We start from the raw sequence: 25536 nt of genomic DNA, 5'->3' as shown, positions 1-25536 counted from the left end.
TCATAGGTCACCCCAATAGTATGACTTATCAGATTACAGCCCAATAATTTAAAATTTGTGATAGCGCATTGGCAAGAGGGAAAGAAAGAAGTATGGATAATTTAAACAAATGAAAATTCCCTATCTGGAATTGTTTCCACCATTCCAACACAATTTGAATTTCACATTTTTCCATAGAACCACCCATCTCACAGTGCCATCCATCCCTCAAAGGCCCAACATCTTCCATCCATAGTCACAAACTTAAACAAAAGGATATTTAACTTTTTCTTCCTAGAGTCAGATTTTTCCCACTTCCATTTTAATCTCAGGCATAAATTGAATTTATTTTTATTAGATGAAGCTTAACAGTAGCAGCAAGAACGTTGAATCCAATGAAGTGATTCATGATTCATTTAAAGTGTGAGATTTTTCTGATTTCAGAATTGAGACTGTATGGGGGAGAACTTGATTTCATGACAACTAGGTGGTAAATCTCATCAAATATGTACACATTATCTATCAGCAATCACTGTACAGTGAAATATTTGGAGGAATGTGCAAGACTAAGTGCTCCAGTGACAAAATAATTTTATTTCAACCTTATAACTGCAGAATAATGGGTCTCTTCAAAACAGGACATATGCAGTGTGGCATCACAGCCAACTATGGTCGATAGATAAAAGAGATTACCAGTCAAATTCATTTATCACTTTCACAACACCTAGTAGAAAACTTAACAACATTTGCCCAGTCAGTAACTGACTCAAGGGACACAACAAACTACAAGAACCAGTTTTGTTTCATATGTTTTATATGTACTGACAATTTAATGTTACCAAATTGGCTCCACTGGTTGTGTTCTTTGTCAGACTGCACAGTACAAGCATTTACTAAAGGTCTGAAAATAAAATTGCATCAGAATTCTCCATATAGCAAAATAAATGTAACAGCTCATTTCTGGAATACTTATATAATTTTAACATTATATAACTGCACATATTGATTCCAAGAATTATTTTTTTTTTAAAAATAATGGTGACCATTCATCCTTTGCCCTCAACTTTGGAAATCCCATAATTCACATCAATTCTTTAATGAAGACATTTGCACACTTGTCATCTGAACTGGAATAATATGATGATGAAAAGGAGAATACTTCTTAGAAACTAACCTATAATTACATTTTTAATATGACCTCTACTTCAATGATTTTGAACAGATACAGTGGCATACAAAAGTTTGGGCACCCCGATCAAAATTTCTGTTACTGTGAATAGCTAAATAAAAGATAACCTGATTTCCAAAAGGCATAAAGTTAAAGATGACACATTTCTTTAATATTTTAAGCAAGATTACTTTTTATTTCCATCTTTTACAGTTTCAAAATAACAAAAAATGAAAAGGGCCCGTAGCAAATGTTTGGGCACTCTGCATGGTCAGTACTTAGTAACACCCCCTTTGGCAAGTATCACAGCTTGTAAATGCTTTCTGTAGCAAGCTAAGAGTCTTTCAATTCTTGTTTGGGGTATTTTCGCCCATTCTTCCTTGCAAAAGGCTTCTAGTTCTGTGAAATTCTTGGGCCGTCTTGCATGCACTACTCTTTTGAGGTCTATCCAGATTTTTGATGATGTGTAGGTCAGGGGACTGTGAGGGGCATGGCAAAACCTTCACCTTGTGCCTCTTGAGGTAGTCCATTGTGGATTTTGAGATGTGTTTAGGATCATTATCCTGTTGTAGAAGCCATCCTCTTTTCATCTTCAGCTCTTTTTTTAAAAACAGACACTGTGATGTTTGTATGCTTCCAGAATTTGCTGGTATTTATTCATTTGAATTCATTCTTCCCTCTACCAGTGAAATGTTCCCTGTGCCACTGGCTGCAACACAAGCTCAAAGCATGATCAATCCACCCCCGTGCTTAACAGTTGGAGGTGTTCTTTTCATGAAATTCTGCACCCTTTTTTCTCCAAACATACCTTTGCTCATTGCAGCCAAAAAGTTCTAATTTAACATCATCAGTCCGTAGGACTTGTTTCCAAAATGCATCAGGCTTGTTTAGATGTTCCTTTGCAAACTTCTGTCACTGAATTTTGTGGTGAGGATGCAGTAAAGGTTTTCTTCTCATGTCTCTTCCATGAAGGTGATATTTGTGCAGGTGTCACTGCACAGTAGAACAGTGCACCACCAGTCCACAGTCTGCTAGATCTTCCTGAAGGTCTTTTGCAGTCAAACAGGGGTTTTGATTTGCCTTTTTAGCAACCCTACGAGCAGTTCTCTTGGAATATTTTCTTGGTCTTACAGACCTCCACCATTCCTGTTAACTGCCATTTCTTAATTACATTAAAAATTGAGGAAATGGCTATCTGAAAATGCTTTGCTATCTTCTTATAGCCTTCTCCTGCTTTGTGAGCATCATTTATTTTAATTTTCAGAGTACTAGGCAGCTGCTTAGAGGAGCCCATGGCTGCTGTGTGTTGGGACAAGGTTTGAGAAGTCAGGGTATTTATAAAGCTTTGAAATTTGCATCACCTGGTCTTTCCTAATGATGACTGTGAACAAGCCATAGCCCTAACAAGCTCATTAAGGTCTGACACCATGGTAAAAGTTATCTGAGAGCTCAAATCTCTTGGGGTGCCCAAACTTTTGTATGGTGCTCCTTTCCTTTTTTTCAACTCCAAAATTGTACAAAACAAAAATAATATACTAATCTTGCTTAAAACATTGAAAAGAATGTTTCATCTTTAACTTTATGACTTTTGGAGATCAGTTCAACTTCTACTCATTTAACTATTCACAGTAACAGAAATTTTGACCGGGGTGCCCAAACTTTTGCATGCCACTGTATTTATTTCATGTAAATAGAGTGCAAAATACTGTTTTGCTATGTTACTACATCAATGAAGGTGTACCTACCTGCAGATCTGTAATTGACACTCTGTGCGACTCAACTGTTGGCCGACGAGGCAATCGAGGAGAAGAATGTGGTGATGTAATTGGAGAATATGGTAAAGAAGGATAAATATAACGTCCATTAATGGTTGAGCAGCTTCCAGATGACTGTGTCAAATTAGATCTTTCTTGAAGAGATAGCTTCCGATCTGACATATTTAACCTAATTCTAGGTATTCGGACATCTTCTGACTGAGCTCTTTCTAATCGTCCTGCAGATTTATCACAACATGGTCTGATCTCTTCATTACTCTCTTGCATAGGTTCATCTTCCAGCATTTCTTCTCCATTTTGTCCTAGCTCACCGCCAGTGACGTTCTGATCACATTCAGTTACAATAATGAAAGACTCCATGCCTAAGTCAATGTTTAGGGATGACAGACCACTACTAATATCTGGCTGATCGATGCTGTTACCACATTGTTCATCCTTGTTAATAGGCCTCCTAGCAGTAGATCTGCTTGAGACACATGATGACATGATGTCCTTCTTAGTATCATCCAAATGGACAGGTCACATGACCTAGTGTTGCCTAAACAAATAATATAAGCTGGTTAGAAAAAATATTTAAATCACATTAGCTATTGATGAATTATCCAGTGAGGACTATTATCAATTGTAGTGAAAATATCTTGCAATTTGAAATCAGTCTCATAGTAAAGAAATGCTCTATTCAGTTATTAGAAACTCAGGTTTCATTTTATTCAACAATACCATGAACTGCAAAAGAAAAAAAAATGTGCCCACATCATCCGGAGAGGATCAGAGCAAAATCTTATAGTAACTATTGAAGTTCTTTTTCTTACATTAAGGGTCAAAAGATGTATTTGGCCATTAAAGAATGTTCATGGAAAGCTTAAACATGAATGATGGTATACAGCAACAATGCTAAATCAGTATTTTTAGTTGTCTTAGTTCATAAATTTAAAGTTGTCACCAAAATGAATGGTCAGTGCTAAAATTGTTAATATTAAAACTGATGAGCATATTGGCATATATAAATTAGGAATATTGAAGTGCAGTCTATGATATCAGTTTGAGAGTCACTAAAGAGGACATGTATACTTCCTTAGCTTTAACTCTGATCTCATTTAATGTCTGTTCTTTGTCAATGTCAACATCTAATTCTTAATCATAATTAATAATACTGCATAAAATAATAATTAATAATACTGCATGGAATTACTAAGCACACTATTTGAGAGACCGGACCTGTCTCTCAGTTTCTTTTCGCACTACCTTACTTTCCCTTTTCTATTTTCTAATTATGGTTGATAATTTAAATTTTTAAAAATTATATTTACTTCGATTTGTACTCCAAAGAGTGCGAAGCGCAGAATCAAATATCACTGTGATGATTGTACGCTCTAGTATCAATTGTTTGGTGACAATAAAGTAAATAACATATGGAATGTTTCATATGATGTTAAACAAAAAGCTTTTCACTATATCTTGGTACACATGACAATAAAAAACAATACAAACTTCCTTGTTTTTTTAACCATAGTGCAAAGGAATCTAGTTATTTTCAAGATTCCTCACCTAACCAATGTTGTTTTTCCTATAAATGTATCTTTAAAGGATATATACTCAATATATACAAAAATATATATTACAAAAATATACATCCATTGTTATATGCTCCAATACATCCATTGTTATATGCTCCAATACTATTTACAACATATTCATGTGCATGCAAATATGGCAAATAGCATGATCCAAGAGAAACAATTGCTACTAGATAATGTGCACACTTCCACTTTCGTTTCCTCATTTTGTAGCTTCATCTCTCAGACAAAGCTTTTCATGGCAGGTTACAATATTAGTGGCATTAGGGAGCATAGGTTAGCCTTGAAGGTAAATATCAAAAAATGTTAATTGCACTTCCAAGATCAATACAAAATGTATTTTAATAAATAATTGAAATTGATGTATACAATTAAGTAACACCAAATCTTTTTACTAAAAAACATTTTTGCACCTTTTTTTTGATACTTTTCATCTTCCCCTCTCTGAAACAGAAAATGCAAGGAGTTCCTATCTTATAAACACAGTAAGTCAGCACTTGTTCTCCAATGATCTCATCGCCAATATCCAGTTCAGTTTCAACAAAATTACTGAGCTCTTGACCTCATTTTAGCCTTATATCAAATACTGACGAGAAAGCTCAGCACAGTGGGAGAACATTCACCTTCTGTGATGATTCAGGAATGCCGCTTACTTTCACATTCTCGTGCAATTTGGGTAATAAACTAGGGACAGGGAACATCCAAATCCTAAAAATGAATTAAAACACTGCAGACTGTAGGCTCATTTAAAAAAAACATTCTCTGAAAGATAAGCTGGCAGATAATTTGAAAACAACTCTCTAACAAGTACCACCAAAGACTCTTGTTTATACTGCATAGCTTTAATAAATATTTTTATGCCTGTAAAACACTTCAACGTTTCAATAAGTTTTTGATAGCAGTAACTTTTATGTTTTTACAATGTTTAGAGCAATACAGAACATGCCACTTTGGTCCAACTCCTACATGTTACACAAGTCATCCACGCTGACCAAGGTGGCCAAATCAGCCTGCATAAAGGCTACTTGCCTGCATTTAGCCTTTAATTCTTTCCTATCTGTATAATTATCTCAATATTTTTATAACGTCATTATTATAAATGTTTCAAATACTTTCTCTGGCAAGTCCCTCAATATCAGTACTATCCTTACTCTACTGGAAGAATCTGCTGCTCAGGTCCCTTTTCACTTTAAAATCTATGCCTGCGGATTTTGGTTCCCTTTCCTTCCATGTCTATGCATATTTTTATGTTTAGCATTTTCACAGCAAAACTGCAATGGTTTTTTTTGCTACCTTATTTATGGACGTTGATCTTTTAGCCATGCACATCGTTTAGTCTCAAAGTTTTAAAATAACTCAGTTATTTTACCCAGTTGACCTCAAATTTAATTCTCCGTTGGGGAATCGTGGAAGTACGATGATTTTGGTTAGTGCGTCTTAATGAAGTGTATCTGAACCCCCATTAGAAAGCTCTGATAAAACACTGAGCTCAACTGCCTCGGGAGGATTAAATTGTGCAAATTAATATTACCTTCCCGTTGAAACAAGGCGATACAGAAGCCAGCAGAATTAACAGGTAACATAAAATATTACTTCAAAGGAGTTATATAATTATATAAAAACAAGTTCCAATGTGTTTAATTCATACCTTACTGCGCCTCGAGATTTTTATTTTAAGACTTTGTTTTTGAAGATAATTTAAATATGAACGGGGAACACCCACAAAATTATTGCAAAAATGAAACGTACGTTGGCATTGAACATAGCGTTCAATACCAACGTATGGTGTGAATGAACAGCGAGACCAGAAAGACCTGACAAACCGAGCAGAGATGATCTATTTGTAAAGCTTTCCAGCTGCAATTTCCTGGGCGACAGGCACGGCCTCGGTAAGGAGACCAGAGAAAAATTCTAGGCCTGAAACAAAGACCCCTCCCTCCTTCTCTCCGCCGCCGTCTCCCCGCTAACTTAACAACAAGCTTTGTTGGTGCTACCAGCCAGATTTCGAAATCGAAGTGCAAATCACTGGCAATTTTCTCCGCCCACAACCTCCAGTCCAGCGATTTTTTTTTAAAAAAAAGGACGTCTGAGGATGCTGCTGGGGGGAAAGCTGGTTCGAAACTACACCAAGTCCTTCCTGCTGCATCCTGTAGTCAACATCCCGGCTGCCGGGAATGTCAGACACCGGGAAAGACGTCAGGTTTCCGAGAACAACAGCCTGACAATACCTTCATGGCAGTTCCTTGAACTGGCCGTCCGGAGCCCTGGGCGACACGTCGCTCCGCCGCAACCGACGGCAGCAGCTCGCGCTCCGTTAGCCGGCCGGCCGTCCGTCCGCTCGCGCTGCAACGCTTGCACTCACAGCCAGACAACGGAGGGGGCTGATTGACATTCGCTTTAGCCAATTAGCAGCGGGCTTCCACGCCGTACAGGAAACTTCAGAGGAAGGATGAACCACGGAGAGGGTGGTGTTGTGTCTGATGGGGGGGGGGGGGGGGGGGGGGGGGGGAGCTGAGGAAACAAATATTTCAGGCAGCACCTGAAATTTAACATCTCAGAGTGACGACCTTCCACCTGAGAGAGCAACCTTTAAATCTGCAAAAGAACATTTGAAAGTTGGCGTGGCTTAGCCAACCACATTAGAAAGCTGAAGTGAATGTATCAGTAACTTTCAATGGGAGATTTATTGTGCTTCGAGGAAAAGGTCTAGTGGCTATTACAGAGGAGTGAGACTAGTCTCTGAGCAGATGTGCCGTGGTAGAGTGAACAACTTGCATGCCGTACGTCCAGCGTCCTGATAAAAGGGTCTCGGCCCGAAACGTTGGTTGTTTATTGTTTCCCATAGATGCTGCCCGGCCTGCTGAGTTCCTCCAGCATTTTGTGTGTGTCCCTTTGATTTCCAGTATCTGCAGATTTTCTTGTGTTTGAGATCCATACAGATCAATTCACTACAATGGTGCAATGAGACAGTGCAAGGGAAAATAATAACAGAACTCAACATAAATTGTTTTGGTGCAGAGAAAATGCAGTGCAGGTAGATGTAAAGTGTTAGGTCACAACAAGGCAGATTGAGGCAAGAGTCTGTCATACAGTAGTAGGAAACCATCCAATATTCTGACAGCAGAATAGCTCTCCTTGAGTCTGGTGTTATGTGCTTTTAAGTTTTTGTACCTTCTGCCCAGTGGGGTTGGAGGGCTGAGGAGAATGTTCAGCTGGGTGGGATCTTTGATTGTGCTGGTTGCTGTACTGAGGCGGCAAGAAGTGTAGACAAGTCCATGGAAGGTAAGTGGGGTTCAGTGATAAGCTGTGTCCACAAGTCTCTGCAGTTTCTTGCAGTTGTGGGCAGAACACTGTGATGCTTCAGGTTAGGATGCATTCTATGATGCAACCATAAAAATTCGAGGGTCAAAGAAGACATACAAAATCTCTTAACCCCTCCCCCCCCATCCCCAGGAAGTAAAGGCACTGGTGATACCAGAATGCTCATTTGTTGAATATATGACACAAAATATTACATAGCACCTGCATTCATTTCACCAACTAGCATAAGAAATGACTTTTGGTTCTTTTCATGTTAGATTTCTCAAATTACTTTGGAATGATTTTAGATTTGTTTGCGGACACTAGCTGAGAAAGAGTGTAAAGTATAAACTGGAATCAGCACATCTCTCTGATTAGCTGGCATTAGCCAGATTACAGATGCTTATACCCAACAGTCAGGAGCTATATGTCATCCTTGGGTAGTAAACACAAATTGTGTTGGAGTTTAATTAATGATGGTTGAAGTGCTGAAACCAGTAGTTACAGATGGCTCCATCCTTGCATATATCTTTCCATTCAAAAAAATTAGCATGACACTCAAGAAACTCCCAAGCTACCACTTTTACCCCAGGAACCATTTACAAACATATAATGAGCAGACAATATTCTTAAAGTTTGCAGTTCTCTAAAAATAAATCAGCTCGTAAAAAGAATTGGAGTCAAGACTCGAAAACCAATTGTCTACAGATTAGCTGTCTCAGAGTTGCAGAGCTCCACAACACAGAAACAAGTCCTTTGGTCCATCTGATCCACACCAAGCTGTTATTCTACCTAGCCCATTGACCGACATCTGGACCATAGCCTTTCATGCCCCTCTGATCAACGTACTTATCCCAACTTCTCTTAACTGTTACAATTGAAACATCAGCCACCACTTCCGCTTGCAGGTCGTCCCACACTCACACCACCGTCTGAGTGGATAAGTTCCCTCTTAAGTGTTTCACCTTTTACTCTTAACCTATGATCTCAAGTTCCAGTCTCAGACAACCTCAGTAGAAAAAGCCTGTTTGCATATACCCCTCTACACCTCTCATAATTTTGCATGTCTCTATCAAATCTCCCCTCATTCTCCTACACTCCAGAGAATGAAGTCCTAATCTATTCAACCTTTCCCTATAACTCAGGTTCTGGCCACAGCCTTGTAAATTTTCTCTGCTTTCTTTCAATCTTATTGATATCTTTCCTGGTGCACACCATACTCCAAATCTGGCCTCACCAACATACAACTGGCCAACTGGTATTATACAACTAGCCAAAAGTTGTCATTATGAACTTATCTACTTATGACACTGCTTTCAAGAAATTATGGAATTTCCAGCTCCCTCTGTTCTACTGCATTCCTCAGTGCCCTACTGTTTACTGTACTAGTGCTTTCCTGGTTTGTCCTTCCAAAGCGCAATATCTCATACTTGGCTGCATTAAATCACAGCTGCCACTTTTCCAAAGTTTAAAGTAAATTTATTATTAAAGTATATATACATCACCATATACAATCCTGAGATCCATGTTCTGGTGAGCATATTCAATAAATCCAATAACCAAAATAGAATCAATGAAAGACCGCACCAACTGGGCGTACAACCAGTGTGCAAAAGACAACAAACTAAGCAAATACAAATAGAAAAAAAAAATAATTATAAATAAGCAATAGAGAACATGAGATGACGAGTCCTTGGAAAGGATCCCGCTGCAAGCTTTGATGGTCTTCCTTGCTATCCACTACACACCCAGTCTTGTGTCATCTACAAATTTACTGATCCAGTTTAACTACATTATCATCTAGATCATTGATATGGACGCAGCACCAATTCCTACAGCACATTTCTAGTCACAGGCCTTCAGTCCAAGAAACAATCATCTACTACCACTCTCTGGCTTCTTTTGCTAAGACAAAGTTGAATCCCATTTACTACTTCATCTTGAAAGTAAAGCAGCTGAACTTCTGGACCAGCCTCCATGTGGGGCCTTGCCAAAGTCCACGTAGACAACATCCACTGCCTTTTCATCATCAACTTTCCTGGTGACCTCCTCAAAAAAAACTCTGTAAGACTGTTTAGATATAACCTACCACATACTGTACAAACCATGTTGACTTCCTCTAATCAAGCCCTATCCAATTACTTATACATCCTGTCAATTAGACCTCCCAATAATTTACTCACTAGTGACATTGATTCACCAGCCTACAGTTTTCCAGCTTATTTTTCACCAGTTATTACAACCCATTTGCAAAATGAAGGATTACCTAAATGTAAATGTTAGGGTGCTAAAATCATTTCCTGGTGACACATCTTCTATTCATTATCATCAGACTATGGATAATAATGAATGGAAGACATGTCAGAGTGAACGATTAAATCTGTTGTTGACACATTTATTCTTATATCTGATAAACTGAAACTACAATCATTCCTTTGAATAACAATACAAAAAAAATCGGTCATTTATTTGCATTATTAAGCATCTTTAATATTGTTCTAATAGTTTAACAAGATTAACTATATGGCCCTGTTTTCTTCATTAGCCTCACACCAATTAAGAACCAGATAGAATGCCTGAATGCCTAAATTTATAATTTAAAAAAAATTGAGATACAGCAGAGTAGGCCTTTCCAGTCCTTCAAACCATGCCGCCCAACAATCCACCAATTTAATGTTCACCTAATCACGGGTCAATTTACAATGATCAATTAACCTACCAGCTGGTCTTTGGTATGTGGGAGGAAACCCATGCAGTCACGGGGAGAACGTACAAACTCCTTACAGACAGCAGCAGAAATTGAAACCAGGTCGCCTGTGCTATAAAACGTTGTGTTAACCACTCCCCTACCGTGCTGCCCAACTTCATAGCACTTGCACTCGGGAGGGTTTCACTGTATTATTCTTGGATTCCAAATCAAGTGAAGAGTGTGGGTAAACACCTTCTCCGTGAGGTGTAAGCACCCCTGCAATATCAACTGTTTACAAGCATCCACAACAACATACCTTCAATGATACCACATATATTTTGTCATCCAGTATCCACCAGAATTCACATCTTTGACACTTCCCTGAATGAAGATTTTGCAAATAAACTTTTAAATGCTACTTTTGTTCCTGTAGCTCACTTTGCACACCTGTATGCTTAGCATCAATACTGCAGGTACACAACGGATATTTTAAAATATTTTGTTTATCAAAAATATAACTGCTCTATTCTTCTGCCAATATTGCAGTATTTCCTTCTTGTCACAAATGAATATATTGTAAATGTATTGGCTGCAATGTTTCTGACAGAGGTTAAGAAAGGTACTAACTAAATGCTGCAGTAAAATACTGCAGTATTATATTGCAGATGCTGAAAAACTGATGTAATGTGACAAATTCTCCATTCTTCCCAATAAGCAACTACATTGTCAATAAAATGTGATTAGAATGCAATTAATATTTTGAGAATGGAATCATTAAATTATGTAGTCTCAGGCTTGGTTATCTGTTTCTTTTTATTTCAGTGGTAGATTTTTGCAGCTCAAAATATAATGCTGCATCAAACTAATTTTGTCTCACACAATATAAATGTGCCTTGTAACATGGTTGCCATAACAGCACATCTTATCATGTGATTAACATAGCATCGAAAGTACTCACTAGCATTTTTAAATTATAGATACTTAAAATGAGTTGATGACGAAACATCATGCACCAGATTTAATAAATTTATTAAAATTCAAGCATTGCATCACATCATTATAATAAAGACCATTTATTGTGAATTAAGGGAACAGGAAAGAGTGAAAGCTTTAAGGGTTGGAAAGAGGTTTGGAATAATTCAACAATTAATTGATTATTGGAGTGGAATATACCTTACAAAACTGAACAGAAACAGATGCCTTAAATCATAAAGAAACTAATTTTCAGGACCATCACAATTCCTTATTTACACCTTTTAAAAACGTTCATGTTACTTATGCCACAATATTTCTTGCGAGAACCATATTTTTACAACAGTTATACATCAGGAGGCCTATGAAAGTAAAAGGAAGTTGCTGCAATCATTGCATACAATTAAAAATTTTATACTTAATTACATTTAATTTTCAATGGTTCCACATAGCAACTTTAGAATTAAAACAAATCAAGCTGATTGAATAGATTCTTTGAATCAATCTGAACTGGAGATCACATTGCTTAAGTGACTAGGGTTAATTTCAAGTACTTAAGATTTGTTTATGTCACAGCAATGCTGTAAACTACAAGTAAATATACAATTTGCTGTAAAGCAATCGGTCAGTTTCTAAGTCTACAATAAACCCAGAGAAACTCCTATTTTTTAGCTGAGCAGCACAGCTAAATTTGCTAACGTGCTTCTGTCAATGCTCTTAATTTATAAAAGACCAGAATTTCAGTTTATTTCAAAGTCAGCAATAATTTATTAGCTGTCCTCAGAAGCTTCATTTCTAAATTTTACAGCTCAGATTTTATGAAATGCTACGAAAGAAGAGCCACTCCATAGGTTGGCAATTCTTGATGTAGTTGACGGAACATCATAGCACATTTATTTCTTTCTTTTGTCTTGCCCAGAGCGTTGAACAGTCTTGCCTGCAAATAGAGGACTTCTCTAATCCTCTCACTGGAATCTGCCTTCTCAAAATACACCTTGGCTTCATTCAGATTTTGAATGGCTGATTCAAAAGCTTCAGGAAGAAAAACAAAAGCATGTCAATTATGTTGCACTGAAAGCATGTTGAAAGCAAAGTTAATGCGTAGCACTATAATATTTAGCCATTATCTATATACAGATTTCAACATGGACAGATTTTAACCAAAAATGTTAACATACTGTAAATTACTGGGCCTTTAAATATTTAGCCTTCAGTTATTCCACTGTATTAAGAAATTGGTGCAAATTCAATCAGTAACTTTCTTGAACATTATTACTAATTATTAGGTGATTTTTTTTACATGATATGATAGAGTCCATGTTTGCATCCAAGACAGACAGACAGACATACTTTATTGATTCCGAGGGAAATTGGGTTTCGTTACAGCCGAGCCAACCAAGAATAGTGTAGAAATACAGCAATATAAAACCATAAATAATTAAATAATAATGTTAATCATGCCAAGTGGAAATAAGTCCAGGACCAGCCTATTGGCTCAGGGTGTCTGACACTCCAAGGGAGGAGTTGTAAAGTTTGATGGCCACAGGCAGGAATGACTTCCTATGATGCTCAGTGCTACATCTTGGTGGAATGAGTCTCTGGCTGAACGTACTCCTGTGCCTAACCAGTACATTATGGAGTGGGTGGGAGTCATTGTCCAAGATGGCATGCAACTTGGACAGCATCCTCTTTTCAAGCAATGGGTAACTAAAAAGAAGTGTCTGGCTACGACCACCATAAGCAATTATAACCACCTACACTTGATTTTAAGCTATAATAGCACTCTTGAATCTTCCATAATTAATGTCATTGGAATCATAACTGAGTAGAAACTCAACTGAATCAGCCATATACAAGTACAGGTTAAAATGTGGACATCCTGCAGCATGACTCAATGCCTGATGCCCTATAAATGGCTATGAATGACACAATAGCTGTAATAATTGTGAAAATATGACATTTATTGGGAACATATTCAGCTTCTAAAATATCAGAAGAGAATTTAAAAATAATCATTTTACAAATGGTTTAATATATTGTTCAAACTACATATTAAATGAGCATTAATGAAAAAGGCAGATCCATCAGAGAAAAAAAAACATTTTACAAACAATTATATATCAGTAAATCCAACAGATCTGGAGAATGTTTTTTAAACATTTCAATTCTATTTATAAATATTATTGAATATACTGTACAGCATGAAGTCAAAAGAGTTCAAATATTTACCCTCAGCTTTTTCTTGAAGAGAGCAAGAGGATACAGAAGCAACCTGACATTTTGCCAATAGCAGCATGGCACGTCCTCTATCCAAGACTGTTCCATTAGCCAGAATAGGTTCAATAGCCATATGTAGAACAGTCAAAGCTTGGTCTGGAATTCCAAGCATTAGCTAGTTTAAAAAAAAATTCTTGATTATTCAGAAATTTTTAAATGTTGTAGCTACAAATGTATTTTCAAATACATTAAAATACAATTTTGAAATGTTTCTTTCATTTAAAAAGTATGACTGAAATTATTAGTATTACTACTATAGTGAAAAATAAAAATTAAGGGAAACATCCATTTAAAGAAATATTCATAAGCACATTAAGTATCAAAGTTTAAATAATTTAGCTCCAGATATCAATTTTTCCACAAACAAGGATGATAAATTGAAAATTAAACCAGGTATTACAAATAGCAGAACTGAAAGTTAGTATATTAGATTTAGAGTCTTCAAGTTAAGCAAAATTTCAAGATACTTGAATTCTAAAATAAAGCATAAGTGCTTGCTGAAATCATCAGCAATTTTTAGACAGTATTTATGGAGAGTTAATGTTCTGATTTAAGATCTTTGTGAGCAGAAATATTAACTGTGTCTTTATACAGAAGAGTACTTCCAGCATTTTACCTATTTGGTCAGAAACTTACACTGAATTAAATTGCTACCCAATAAAATCATGTCCCATGTGCAAGTCAAAGGTAAATATCCAAAATTTATTTTCCTTATAATAATCACATTGTCTGAATTCAGAGGGGGCAAAAATCTATGAATTTCCTTTTCCTGATAAGCATTATTAAATGATTAGTAGTAAATCTTGATTACTATTAGCTTCACCTGAAGTCTACAGCGATTAAAATAGTAATGTTGCTATGGCAAAGGGCAGAGTGAAAAAAAATCAAATATAATATTGAGCCTGTACAAAAATTTAAGATTATAACTGGGTGTGTAACGGAAGCTTGGATGAAAGTTTGATGAGGCATAGGTGTTCTAAAAGAAAATGGCATCACTGCAATGGAGTGCTGTCGTGTCATCATGCTGTTTCTATAATGAGCTGCTGTTGGTACATTATCATTAACAAACTGCTACAATCAGAGGGTTTGATAATGTACAAAATGGCCTCTGTGGAGGAGTTCTTTCATTTTAAACCCAAATAAAAATATGCATTCCTTGACTCATGCATGGCTATATATGCAACTTCAAATTTGTGGCAAGGCTCACCTGTGAAAATGCCAAATGCAGGATGGCTTCTGAAGTTAGATATTCCAAATGATATTCACGACTAAGAGCCAATGCTTTCAGGAGTAAAGGAACTGCCACTGCATGACACGATGAACGCCAGAAAAGTTCAGCCTCCAAAATAAGAACTCTAAAATTACAAGGTTTTTTAAAAATGAAATGCAGTTAAAAAAAAAATTTCCAGTAGAAATATAGCTAATCATACATTTTTTCATTTCCAAATCACAGCTGAACAACTAACTTTTCTGAACCTTTTCAACTAAACTGCAGCCCATTAATTTCAACCTACAGTATGTCTATAGAAAAGGTAGCCAGCAGTGTTTTGATAACAATACCATGACATTAGACCATGGGTTATTTTGTGTCTCATCAACATCTCTCAGGATTATTCTCAATTTTAAGTATCAAGAAATTAAGAATGATGCTATTATAAATGCCTGGTCATACATTTCACTACATCAAGGTGTGTATTATTGCAACAGAGAAATCCATTTCACTATACAGCTTATCTATCCCATTGAAAAACCCTTAATTGTTAAATTTGCCTTCATGTGTTATCTTCAGAGAAACTGATTATAATAAGCAAGTTTAAGATTTCAATCACAAAGCCCGACACCTAAACTAACAAATAGGATGGTTTTGAAATAGTCAAGGCATAAAGAACTAAAGTCAGTTAAAAAAAGAATCAGGTTTTACAAAGAAGAGATAGAGTGGCATATCAGGACTTCTTGAGCAGGCAAAAGCTCCAGGAAGAGCTGAATAGCCTTCCTCATTACTTTTCTACAATTTAGTTAGCAATAACTACTGTACATCAGAGGCAGAGTTTAATTCTGTTTATATTACTAATTGCCGGTGTACTAATATTTAAGGCAGAAATACGCCAGATCTGAAGTAACAAGAATCTCACACCACATATGTACTGAATCTAGTCATTTTCAGAACATTTCTAAAGGTGCCTCCCAAGATCCCCAAGTTCAATTAGATTTAGACAGTTTTGCATTCAAATTTTATCAGAAGTGCTTATGTTTTCAAGTCAAAAGTGTACATAATGACTGAGTTGATAATGAACACAGAAATGAGAAAATGTCTTCAATATTTGGGAGGGAGGGACACTGATTTCGGGTACTTGAAAAATAAATTTACTTAGAACTTTGACTACATATCAACAATTTTGAATAGTTAACTCCTGGATAACACCCTTGCAGATTTTCATTGTTCATCTTCTTTCAATATAGTAATTATTCTTGTGTATCTGTAATCATTCTTAAACTATAATACTGCTCTTGTTTTTGCAAACTATTTTGTTTTTAAAAAACTCAAAATTAGATATGCAAACAATCACAAAATAACATAATCTTTACAAATTATATCAGAACGAATTTATAATTCATTTGTTGTATCCATATTTGTATTAGAGACAAAATTGCCTTAAAAAGATTTGGGAATCTACAAAAAAGCTTTCATACCTTGGAGACATTTAGAAACTTAGAATCATTTACAAGTATTCACCACTAACTTACTTGATCAACATTTCTGTCGACTTCTTTTTCTGACAATGGATTAACAGGTTTTGCAGAAGCCTGTAAGATTCTGTGATTTGATTTTGTGCTTTCAAAACAAGAGCTTTCCTTTATGGACCAAAAGAAATAAGTGAATTTTATACAACAGAATTTTAACATATTTTCAGCATCACACTGAATACAACATAATCTGGCTCACACAGCAAATTTATGTCCTTGGAGTAGAGGAGATGCTATTTTATGCATATTGTGATACAATGTGACACAAAAGCACCGATTATGGTAACTGAAACCATTTGTATTTAAGTAGTGTCCTGAAGGTCAAACTCTGCGAGTATTAATTTTCAAATGAATAATGTAAGCCAGTATTCATTGCATATTACTTACATACATAATTCATCTCTTTTCAAGAGCCACAATTTTAACAGCAAGATGTCAAACATTAGGGCAAATTGATAATTTAAAATATTTTTATTAAAATATGTATTTATATTCAATACGCAATACATTTAAAATTTGTATCATCATAATTCAATGTACATAGCTTAGAAACCATGCAAGTTAAATATAATTTATGTTTGTCATGTGTGTAATGTGCTGGACAATGAACTTGAAGGAACACAGTCAAGCATTCCTTCTCCCACCCCTTTCCCCCAACACCCCTGACCCCATTTCTCAACAGCATATTAATTTTTATTGAAGAACTTCAAAAAGTTAACTTTAACATTTTCATTTTAGTTACATAAACAAAAGGAAGCAAATTAGGACAAATATGATAAACGTGACAGATATTTGAATAGGTAACCATCTGAAACAAAAAGAAGGTATTGTTTAATTAATGAGGGCATTTAGAGAAACAGAAGAGCATCTCTAAGTAGTGAAAGGTGACAAAACTGGAGGGAGTGTTCATTTGGAGAGGAACAGGCTAGTGTGACACAAACAAGAGAAAGCCAGTTACCCAACAACTGATGAGTTTCAATGTGGCCTGGAAATCAGCAATGTGAAGAGGTTCTGCTCCTCAGGCTTACATTGGACTTACAGTTAAAACAGTGCAGGTGCCTTAGACAGACAGGAATAGTGAGATGGAAAAAAATGAAGTAACAGGAATTTGGAATTCAGACACACCAGGAATATAGTGGGGGAATCTCATTGAAATGTAACTTAATTCAATAAAACCAAATCCAGGCATTTCCTTTAGAATACCTGCTGTTCACAGCTTTTCTATATTCCTTTATCTTAAAGCTCTAACATTCCTTATTAATCTTTCAGTATATTACTACCAACTTCTAGGATGATGATTTTATGCCAATCTAAAAAGATACATTGGGATCAATTCACTAAAACAAGAGTCTAAACAGTCTATTACCGAACTGAGGAGATATTCAATACCAGAAGTCAAAGTAAATTTATTTTCAAAGTACATATACATCACCACATACAACCCTGAGATTCATTTTCTTGCTGGCAATCACCGTAAATACAAGAAGCACAATAGAATCAATAAAAGACCACACCCAACAAGGACGAACAACAACCAATGTGCAAAAAAACACCCTGACTGCATATACAAAAATTAAGAAATAAAAATAATAATAATGAATAAATAAGCATTTCATGTTCTCAATACTTATTGAGGAGTCCTTGAAAGTGAGTCTGGTTCAGTGGGAACAGTTCAGCGAAGGGGTAATAACTGTTGCTGAACCTGGTGGTGCAGGTCCTGAAGCTCCTGTGCCTTCTTTCTGATGGCAGCAGTGAGAAGACAGCATGGCCTGAATGGTGGAGGTCCTTGATGATGGATGCGCTTTTCTGCGACAGCACTCCGTGTAGATTCGCTCAATGGTGGGGAGGTCATTACTCATGACGGACTGGGCCGTATCCTCCACTTTTTATAGGTTTTTCCATACAAGGGTATTGGTGTTTCCATACCAGGCCATGATGCAACTGGTTAATATACTCTACACCAAACATCTACGGACGTTTGTCGAAGTTTTAGATGGCTGAATCTTCGCAAGCTTCTAGGTAGAGATGCTTCCATGCTTTATTTGTAATGGTACTTGTGCTGGACCCAGAACAGATCCTCTGAAATGATAACACTGAGGATTTTAAAGTTGTTGACCCTCTCCACCTCTGATCCCCCAACGAGGGAGCTCCGGTTTCCTCCTCCTGGTCAATAATCAGCTCTTTGATCTTGCTGACATTGAATGAGAGGTTTTTGTTGTGACTCGAGAGACATTTGAAGACCAGGTGATATCTAACAATATAACACCCTCAATGGTGCTCATGTTTGGTGACAAAATAGAAGAGAGCATGAAAACTCCACTTTTTAAAACAAATAAGGTTTTTGTAATTTGAAGGAACATTCTTTTAAAAGATACAAGATGAACAAATTTATTTTTATCATTCAAGAAATTAGTCAAATAATTCCTCAAAAGTTATCGTTCTAAAAGTCTAACCAATTTTATAGAGTTTTGAGGAAGTTACCAAAAAGTTGATGAAGCCAGGGCAGTGGATATTGTCTACATGGACTTCAGTAAGGCCTTACATGGGAGGTTGGTCAAGAAGGTTCAGTCGCTTGGCTTAGACTTTGGTTTCGCAGAAGCCGAAGAGTGATAAATGGTTGCCTCTCTGACTGGAGGCCTGTGACTAGTCGTGTGCTGTAGGGATTGGTGCTGGGTCCATTGTCATTTGTCATCTATGTCAAGGACTTGGATGCTAATATAGTAAACTGGATCAGCAAATTTGTGAATGACAGCAAGATTGGGGTGTGCAGTGGACAGTGAGGAAGGCTATTAAAGTTTGCAGCAGGACCTGGACCAGCTGGAAGAATAGGCTGAAAAGTAGCAGATGCAATTTAATGCAGACAAATGTGAGGTGTTGCACTTGGGAGGGCAAACCAAGAATGAAATAACATTGTGAGCAGTGAGGCATTGAGGAATGTGATAGAACAGAGGGATCTGGGAATACAGATCCATAATTCCTTGAAAGTAGCATCATAGATAGATAGGATCAAAAAGAATGCTTTTGGCTAATTGGCCTTCATAATCAAAAGTACTGAGTGCAGGTGTTGGAATGTTATGTTGAAGTTCTATAAGATGTTGGTGAGGCTTAATTTGGAACTTGTGTTCAGTTTAGGCCAACTACCTATAGGAAAGATGTCAGTAAGATTGATAGCGTGCAGAGAAACTTTACAAGGATGTTGCTAGGACTTGAGGACCTTTCTTAGAGGGGAAAGTCTGAATAGGTCAGCACTTTATTGTCTAGAGCATAGGAGAATGAGGGGAGACTTGACAGAATGAGGGGAGATTATGAGGGGTATACAGTGGCATGCAAGTTTGGACACCCCTGGTCAAACTTTCTGTTACTGTGAATAGCTAAGCGAGTAAAAAATGAACTGATTTCCAAAAGGCATAAAGTTAAAGATGACACATTTCTTTAATATTTTAAGCAAGATTACTTTTTTATTTCCATCTTTTACAGTTTCAAAATAACAAAAAAGGAAAAGGGCCCAAAGCAAAAATTTGGGCACCTTGTTCAGTACTTAGTAACAGCCCCTTTGGCAAGTATCACAGCTTGTAAATGCTTTCTGTAGCCAGCTAAGAGTCTTTCAATTCTTGTTTGGGGGATTTTCGCCTATTCTTCCTTGCAAAGGGCTTCTAGATCTGTGAGATTCTTGGGCCGTCTTGCATGCACTGCTCTTTTGAGGTCTATCCACAGATATCTGATAATGTTTAGGTCGGGGGACTGTGAGGGCCATGGCAAAACCTTCAGCTTGTGCCTCTTGAGGTAGTCCATTGTAGATTTTGAGGTGTGTTTAGGATCATTATCCTGTTGTAAGAAGCCATCCTTTTTTCACCTTCAGCTTTTTTACAGACGGTGTGATGTTTGCTTCCAGAATTTGCTGGTATTTAATTGAATTCATTCTTCCCTCTACCAGTGAAATGTTCCCCGTGCCACTGGCTGCAACACAAGCATGATTGATCCACCTCCGTGCTTAACAGTTGGAGAGGTGTTCTTCTCATGAAATTCTGCACCCTTTTTTCTCCAAACATACCTTTCCTCATTGTGGCCAAAAAGTTCTATATTAACTTCATCAGCCCACAGGACTTGTTTCCAAAATGCATCAGGCTTGTTTAGATGTTCCTTTGCAAACTTCTGACGCTGAATTTTGTGGTGAGGATGCAGGAAAGGTCTTCTTCTGGTGACTCTTCCATGAAAGTCGTATTTGTGCAGTGTCACTACACAGTACACAGTGCAGCAGCACTACAGAGTCTGCTAAATCTTCCTGAAGGTCTTTTGCAGTCAAACGGGGATTCTGATTTGCCTTTCTGGCAATCCTACAAACAGTTCTCTCGGAAAGTTTTCTTGGTCTTCCAGACCTCAGCTTGACCTCCACCTGTTAATTGCCATTTCTTAATTACATTACAAACTGAGGAAATGGCTACCTGAAAACGCTTTGCTATCTTTTTATAGCCTTCTCCTGCTTTGTGGGCATCATTTATTTTAATTTTCAGAATGCTAGGCAGCTGCTTAGCGGAGCCCATGGCTGCTAATTGTTGGGACAAGGTTTGAGGAGTCAGGGTATTTATAAAGCTTTGAAATTTGCATCACTTGGCCTTTCCTAACGAAGACTGCGAACAAGCCATAGCCCTAACAAGCGTATTAAGGTCTGAGACCTTGGTAAAAGTTATCTGGAAGTTCAAATCTTTTGGGGTGCCCAAACTTTTGCATGGTGCTCCTTTCCTTTTTTTCCCCACTCTAAAATTGTACAAAACAAAAATAATACACTAATCTTGCTTAAAATGTTGAAAAGAATGTTTCATCTTTAACTTTATGACTTTTGGAGATCAGTTCATCTTCTACTCATGTAACTATTCACAGTAACAGAAACTTTGACCAGGGGTGCCCAAACTTTTGCATGCCGCTGTAGATAGGGTAAAGGCATGCAGGTTTTTTCCACTGAAGAGGTCGCGGGTTAAGGATGAAAGCTGTAATGTTTAAGGGGAACACCATCACTCAGAGAAAGTGGATCGAGCTGCCAGTGGAAGTGGTGGATGTGGGTTCAATTTCAACACTTAAGAGAAATTTGGATAGGTACATGGATGGGAGGGGTACAGAGGGCCCTCCTGGGTGGAGGTCAATGGGACTAGCCAGATTAATAGTTTGACATGGACTAGATAGACTGTAGAGTACTATTACTCTTTAAATTAAAAGATCAAATATTTTGCACAGAGTTCCACCTTAAATTGAAGTTCTTACAAAAACGTACATTGTGCAGTATTAGTTAAGTGAATGATATTTTATTATGAAGTTATTAACATTAATGTTGTTCTGAACAATTCTGTTGACTATTACGTACACTTACCTATACAATCCTTCTGGCCCATTCAGTGCTGCTATTCCAGGAATTAGGGAGTCAGCTATATGGTACTTCCCATCACACATAGCTCGATTAAACTGGATGTTTTGCTCAAATAGCATCCAAAGCTTTCAGGAAGAGTAATAAAGCATTAAAAGCAACATACAAAACCATAGATGAATAATAGCAATATATTTTATGGCATTAAAAATCCTAATAATGCAATTACTTACCAGCATCAAATTTATGGCTATTTACTTTGGTTGACCCATAGAAACCACTGCAATCAAACTCACCACCATCTTACCGGAAGTATGCTGTATTTGAACAGCCCAAATAGATAATTTATCATGAGTTACCATATTGTCATGTCACTGCGAATGAAAATCTCAGGTTTCCACCAGAAACTCCTGACTATTTTAAGTCATGGCACAAGTGTAGAGAAACAACATAACTGCTTTGGTGCAATGCTTTGCAAACTCAATTCAAAATCTATTTCAAATAGGTCTTCAGCTTTTAATTAAGTTCCTTTAAACTAGTTAGAAAAAGGATTTAACATATCAGTGTTTACTACATTTCACCAATTTCTTCCAGGTCAAATCCATTGAAATAACCAATGGCTAGGAAAGAAGCGAAGTAGAGTTACAATTAGCTATTCTTTGAAACCATCAGTCAAAATTAAGCCAATCATAACCCATGCATGGACACATATCCTAGTGTTGCTGGGTTAAGTTTAGTTATTAGGAGTCTTCCTTAGTCTCATTCCCTTTTTGATGGGAGATTAATGGCTTTCTTCTTTTCTGATGTCTTGGAGGAAAATGGGTGGGGAAAATGTGGCTGGTTATGGTAAGAAACCTATAACCCAAATGCAGTCCAATTCTACCTAGCTGCAAGGACGGTTAAAACAGCAACAAGGCTCGTATTTGAAAAGCACGCGGAGAAGTTTCTTGCAGGTCGGCAGTGCTCGTTTAAAAGGAGAGCTTCACAGGCGTTCAGTATCATTCCGATGTCCCAATCAGCGGCGGGAACAGTGCAGAGAGGAGATTTCTCGCAGGTTGGTGGCACTCATTTAAACACTTCGCAGGCATTCAGTGTCATTCCGGCGGTCAATCAGCAGCGGGAGCAGAGCAGAGAGGAGTAAATAAGTGTATACAAGGGACAAGTGGAGCAGCTGTTGGGAGTGGGTCAGTGGTGAAAGTGGGAGTGTTGGGCTTTGGCTCAAAGGAGGCTTCGGCACAGAAGAGGCAATGGTTCTGGGTAAATTTTTGTAAGTTTCTTTTTTTCTTACTGTGTCAGGGGTACCTAGTGTAGTTTAAATTGCCATTGTGTGTTTTTCATGCTAGGGAGCTACATCTGTGTGAAGTGCACCCAGCTGCAGCTCCTTGAAGAAGGTGTTAGGGATCTGGAGCAGCAGCTGGATGACCTTCAGCTTGTACAGGAGAGTGAGATCATCGATTGGAGTTACAGGGAAGTAGTCACCCCTAAGTTGTAGGAGGTGGGTAACTGGATGACCATCATGAGAAGAAATTGGATGGTGAATAAGCAGTAAGCACAGAGCACCCCTGTGGCCATTCCCCTCAACCGTTTTGGATACTGTTACAGGGCATGACCTCCCAGGAGAATGCAACGGACACCAGGTTACTGGCACTGAGCATGTGTCCGTGGTGCAGAAGGGAAAGAGGGAGAAGAAGAGAGTGGTAGTGATAGGGGACTCAATAGTCAGAGGAACAGAGAGGAGGTTTTGCAGACGTGAATAGGACACCTGGATGGTATGCTGCCTCCCAAGTGCCAGGGTCAGGGACATCTCTCATCGCGTACACAGCATTTTGGAGGGGGAGGGGGAGGGGGAGCAGCCAGATGTCTTGGTACATATTGGTACCAATGGCATAGGAAGGAAAAGCGAAGTGGTCCTGAAGAGAGAATTTAGAGAGCTAGGCAGAAAGCTGAGAAGCAGGACCTCCAGGGTAGTAATTTTTGGATTGCTACCTGTGCCACACGCCAATGAGGGTAGAAACAGGATGATTTGGCAGATAAATGCGTGGCTGATCTGGTGCAGGGGGCAGGGCTGCAGGTTCTTGGATCATTGGGATCTCTTCTTGGAGAGGTATGACCTGTACAAAAGGGATGAGATGCATCTGAACCCGAGGAGCACCAATATTCTTGCGGACAGGTTTGTTAGAGCTGTTGGGGAAGGTTTAAACTAATTTGGCAGGGGAGTGAGAACCAGAGTGAAGGGACACAGGATAGGACAAAACAAAGAAAGCTTGTAGTCAGACTATTAGGAAGGGTGGGAAGATGACAGGGCAGAATTGCAGCCATTAGGGTGCATTTGGGATGCAGAATCAAAAAGGGTAGAAAATACAGTACTCCGTGTTTTTCTCAGTGCATAGTGCACAAGAAGTAAGGTAGATGATCTTGTTGCACTTTTACAGATTGTCGAGTATGATGAAACCATCACTGAGTCGTGGCTAAAGGATGGTTTTAGTAGGGAGCTGAATGAACAAGCTTACACACTGTATTGGAGAGATAGGAAGGTAGGCAGAGAGGGTGGCATGGCCCTGCTGGTAAAGAATGGCATCAAAAATATATGACATAGGATTGGAAGATGTTGAATCCTTGTGGGTTGAGTTAAGAAACTGCGAGGGTAAAAGGACTGTGATGGCAGTTATATATAGGCCTCCAAATGGTAGCTGAGATGTGGACTATAGAATACAACAGGAAATAGATAAGGCGTGTCAAAGGGCAATGTTATGATAGTCATGGGAGATTATAACATGCAGGTAGATTGGGAAAATCAGGTTGGTAATGGAACTCAAGAGGGTGAATTTGTTGAATGCTTATGAGATGGCTTTTTAGAGCAGCCTGTCATTGAGTCTACTAGGGGATCAGCAATACTGGGTTAGGTGTAATGAACCGGAAGCGACTAGTGAACTTAAGGTAAAAAAAAACCCTTAGGAAGCAGTGATGACAATATGATTGAGTTCAATTTGAAATTTCATAAGGGAGAAAGTAATGTCAGATGTAGCAGTATTTCAGCAGAGTAAAGGAAATTACAGTGGTATGAGAGAGAAGGTGGCCAAAGACAGCAGAGTAGAAATGGTTTTAAGTTTCTGGGAAAAATGAGGAAGGTGCAGGACAGATGTATTCCGAAAACAAAGAAATACTCAAACAGTAAAATAGTACAACTGTAGCTGACAAGGTAAGTCAAAGCTAATGTAAAAGCAAAAGAGAGGGCAAACAACAAAGCAAAAATTAGCAGAAGATAGAGGATTGTGAAGCTTTTAAACACTTACAGAAAGCAACTGAAAGAATCATTAGGAAGGAAAAGATGAAATATGAAAGCAAGCTAACAAGCAGTATCAAGGTGGATAAAAAAAGATTTTTCAAGTATATATAAAAAGTAAAAGAGAAGTGAGAGTAGATATAAGACTGCTAGAAAAGGAGGCTGGAGAAATAATAATGGCGGGGGGGTGGCTGGAACAAGGAGAAGGCAGATGAGCTAAAGGAGTATTTTGCATCAGTCTTCAGTGTGGAAGACACTAGCAGTATGCCAGGTGTTGAAGAGTGTGAGGGAAGAGAAGTGAGTGCAGTTACTATTACGGGGGAGAAGGTGCTCAGAAAGCTGAAAGACTTAAAGGTGCGTAAGTCACCCGGACCAGATGCACTGCACCTTAGGGAGGCACGAGTAATAATTTTTC

The 25536-nt window shown here is 37.8% G+C and overlaps 2 protein-coding genes across 7 annotated transcripts in view; both read right to left on the bottom strand.

Annotated features, from left to right (window-relative positions):
- The window catches only part of LOC140738379 (calcium/calmodulin-dependent protein kinase kinase 2-like), an 81735-nt gene extending 74872 nt beyond the window's left edge, over nucleotides 1–6863 (bottom strand). For 4 of the 5 annotated variants that reach the window (XM_073065606.1, XM_073065609.1, XM_073065610.1 and 1 more), the window contains exons 1-2: nucleotides 6728–6863; nucleotides 2893–3460 (exon numbers count right to left, since the gene is read on the bottom strand). In XM_073065606.1, the coding sequence (XP_072921707.1) occupies nucleotides 2893–3408 (516 nt within the window). In that variant the 5' untranslated portion in view covers nucleotides 3409–3460; nucleotides 6728–6863. Of the gene's footprint in view, nucleotides 1–2892; nucleotides 3461–6147; nucleotides 6242–6727 lie in introns of those variants that run through there. The other variant, XM_073065607.1, reaches the window with a different exon arrangement.
- A 4635-nt stretch (nucleotides 6864–11498) lies between these two features.
- anapc5 (anaphase promoting complex subunit 5) overlaps nucleotides 11499–25536 on the bottom strand; it is a 35654-nt gene continuing 21616 nt past the window's right edge. For both annotated transcript variants that reach the window (XM_073065604.1, XM_073065605.1), the window contains 5 exons: nucleotides 21845–21966; nucleotides 16483–16590; nucleotides 14945–15092; nucleotides 13690–13852; nucleotides 11499–12492 (listed from right to left, as the gene is read on the bottom strand). In XM_073065604.1, the coding sequence (XP_072921705.1) occupies nucleotides 12287–12492; nucleotides 13690–13852; nucleotides 14945–15092; nucleotides 16483–16590; nucleotides 21845–21966 (747 nt within the window). In that variant the 3' untranslated portion in view covers nucleotides 11499–12286. The remainder of the gene's footprint in view (nucleotides 12493–13689; nucleotides 13853–14944; nucleotides 15093–16482; nucleotides 16591–21844; nucleotides 21967–25536) is intronic.

The sequence above is a fragment of the Hemitrygon akajei genome, chromosome 14, assembly GCF_048418815.1.
Source record: "Hemitrygon akajei chromosome 14, sHemAka1.3, whole genome shotgun sequence".
NCBI classification, from domain to species: Eukaryota; Metazoa; Chordata; class Chondrichthyes; order Myliobatiformes; family Dasyatidae; genus Hemitrygon; species Hemitrygon akajei.
Note: the sequence above shows the minus strand (reverse complement) of the source record. Positions and strands in the feature narration are given on the sequence as shown.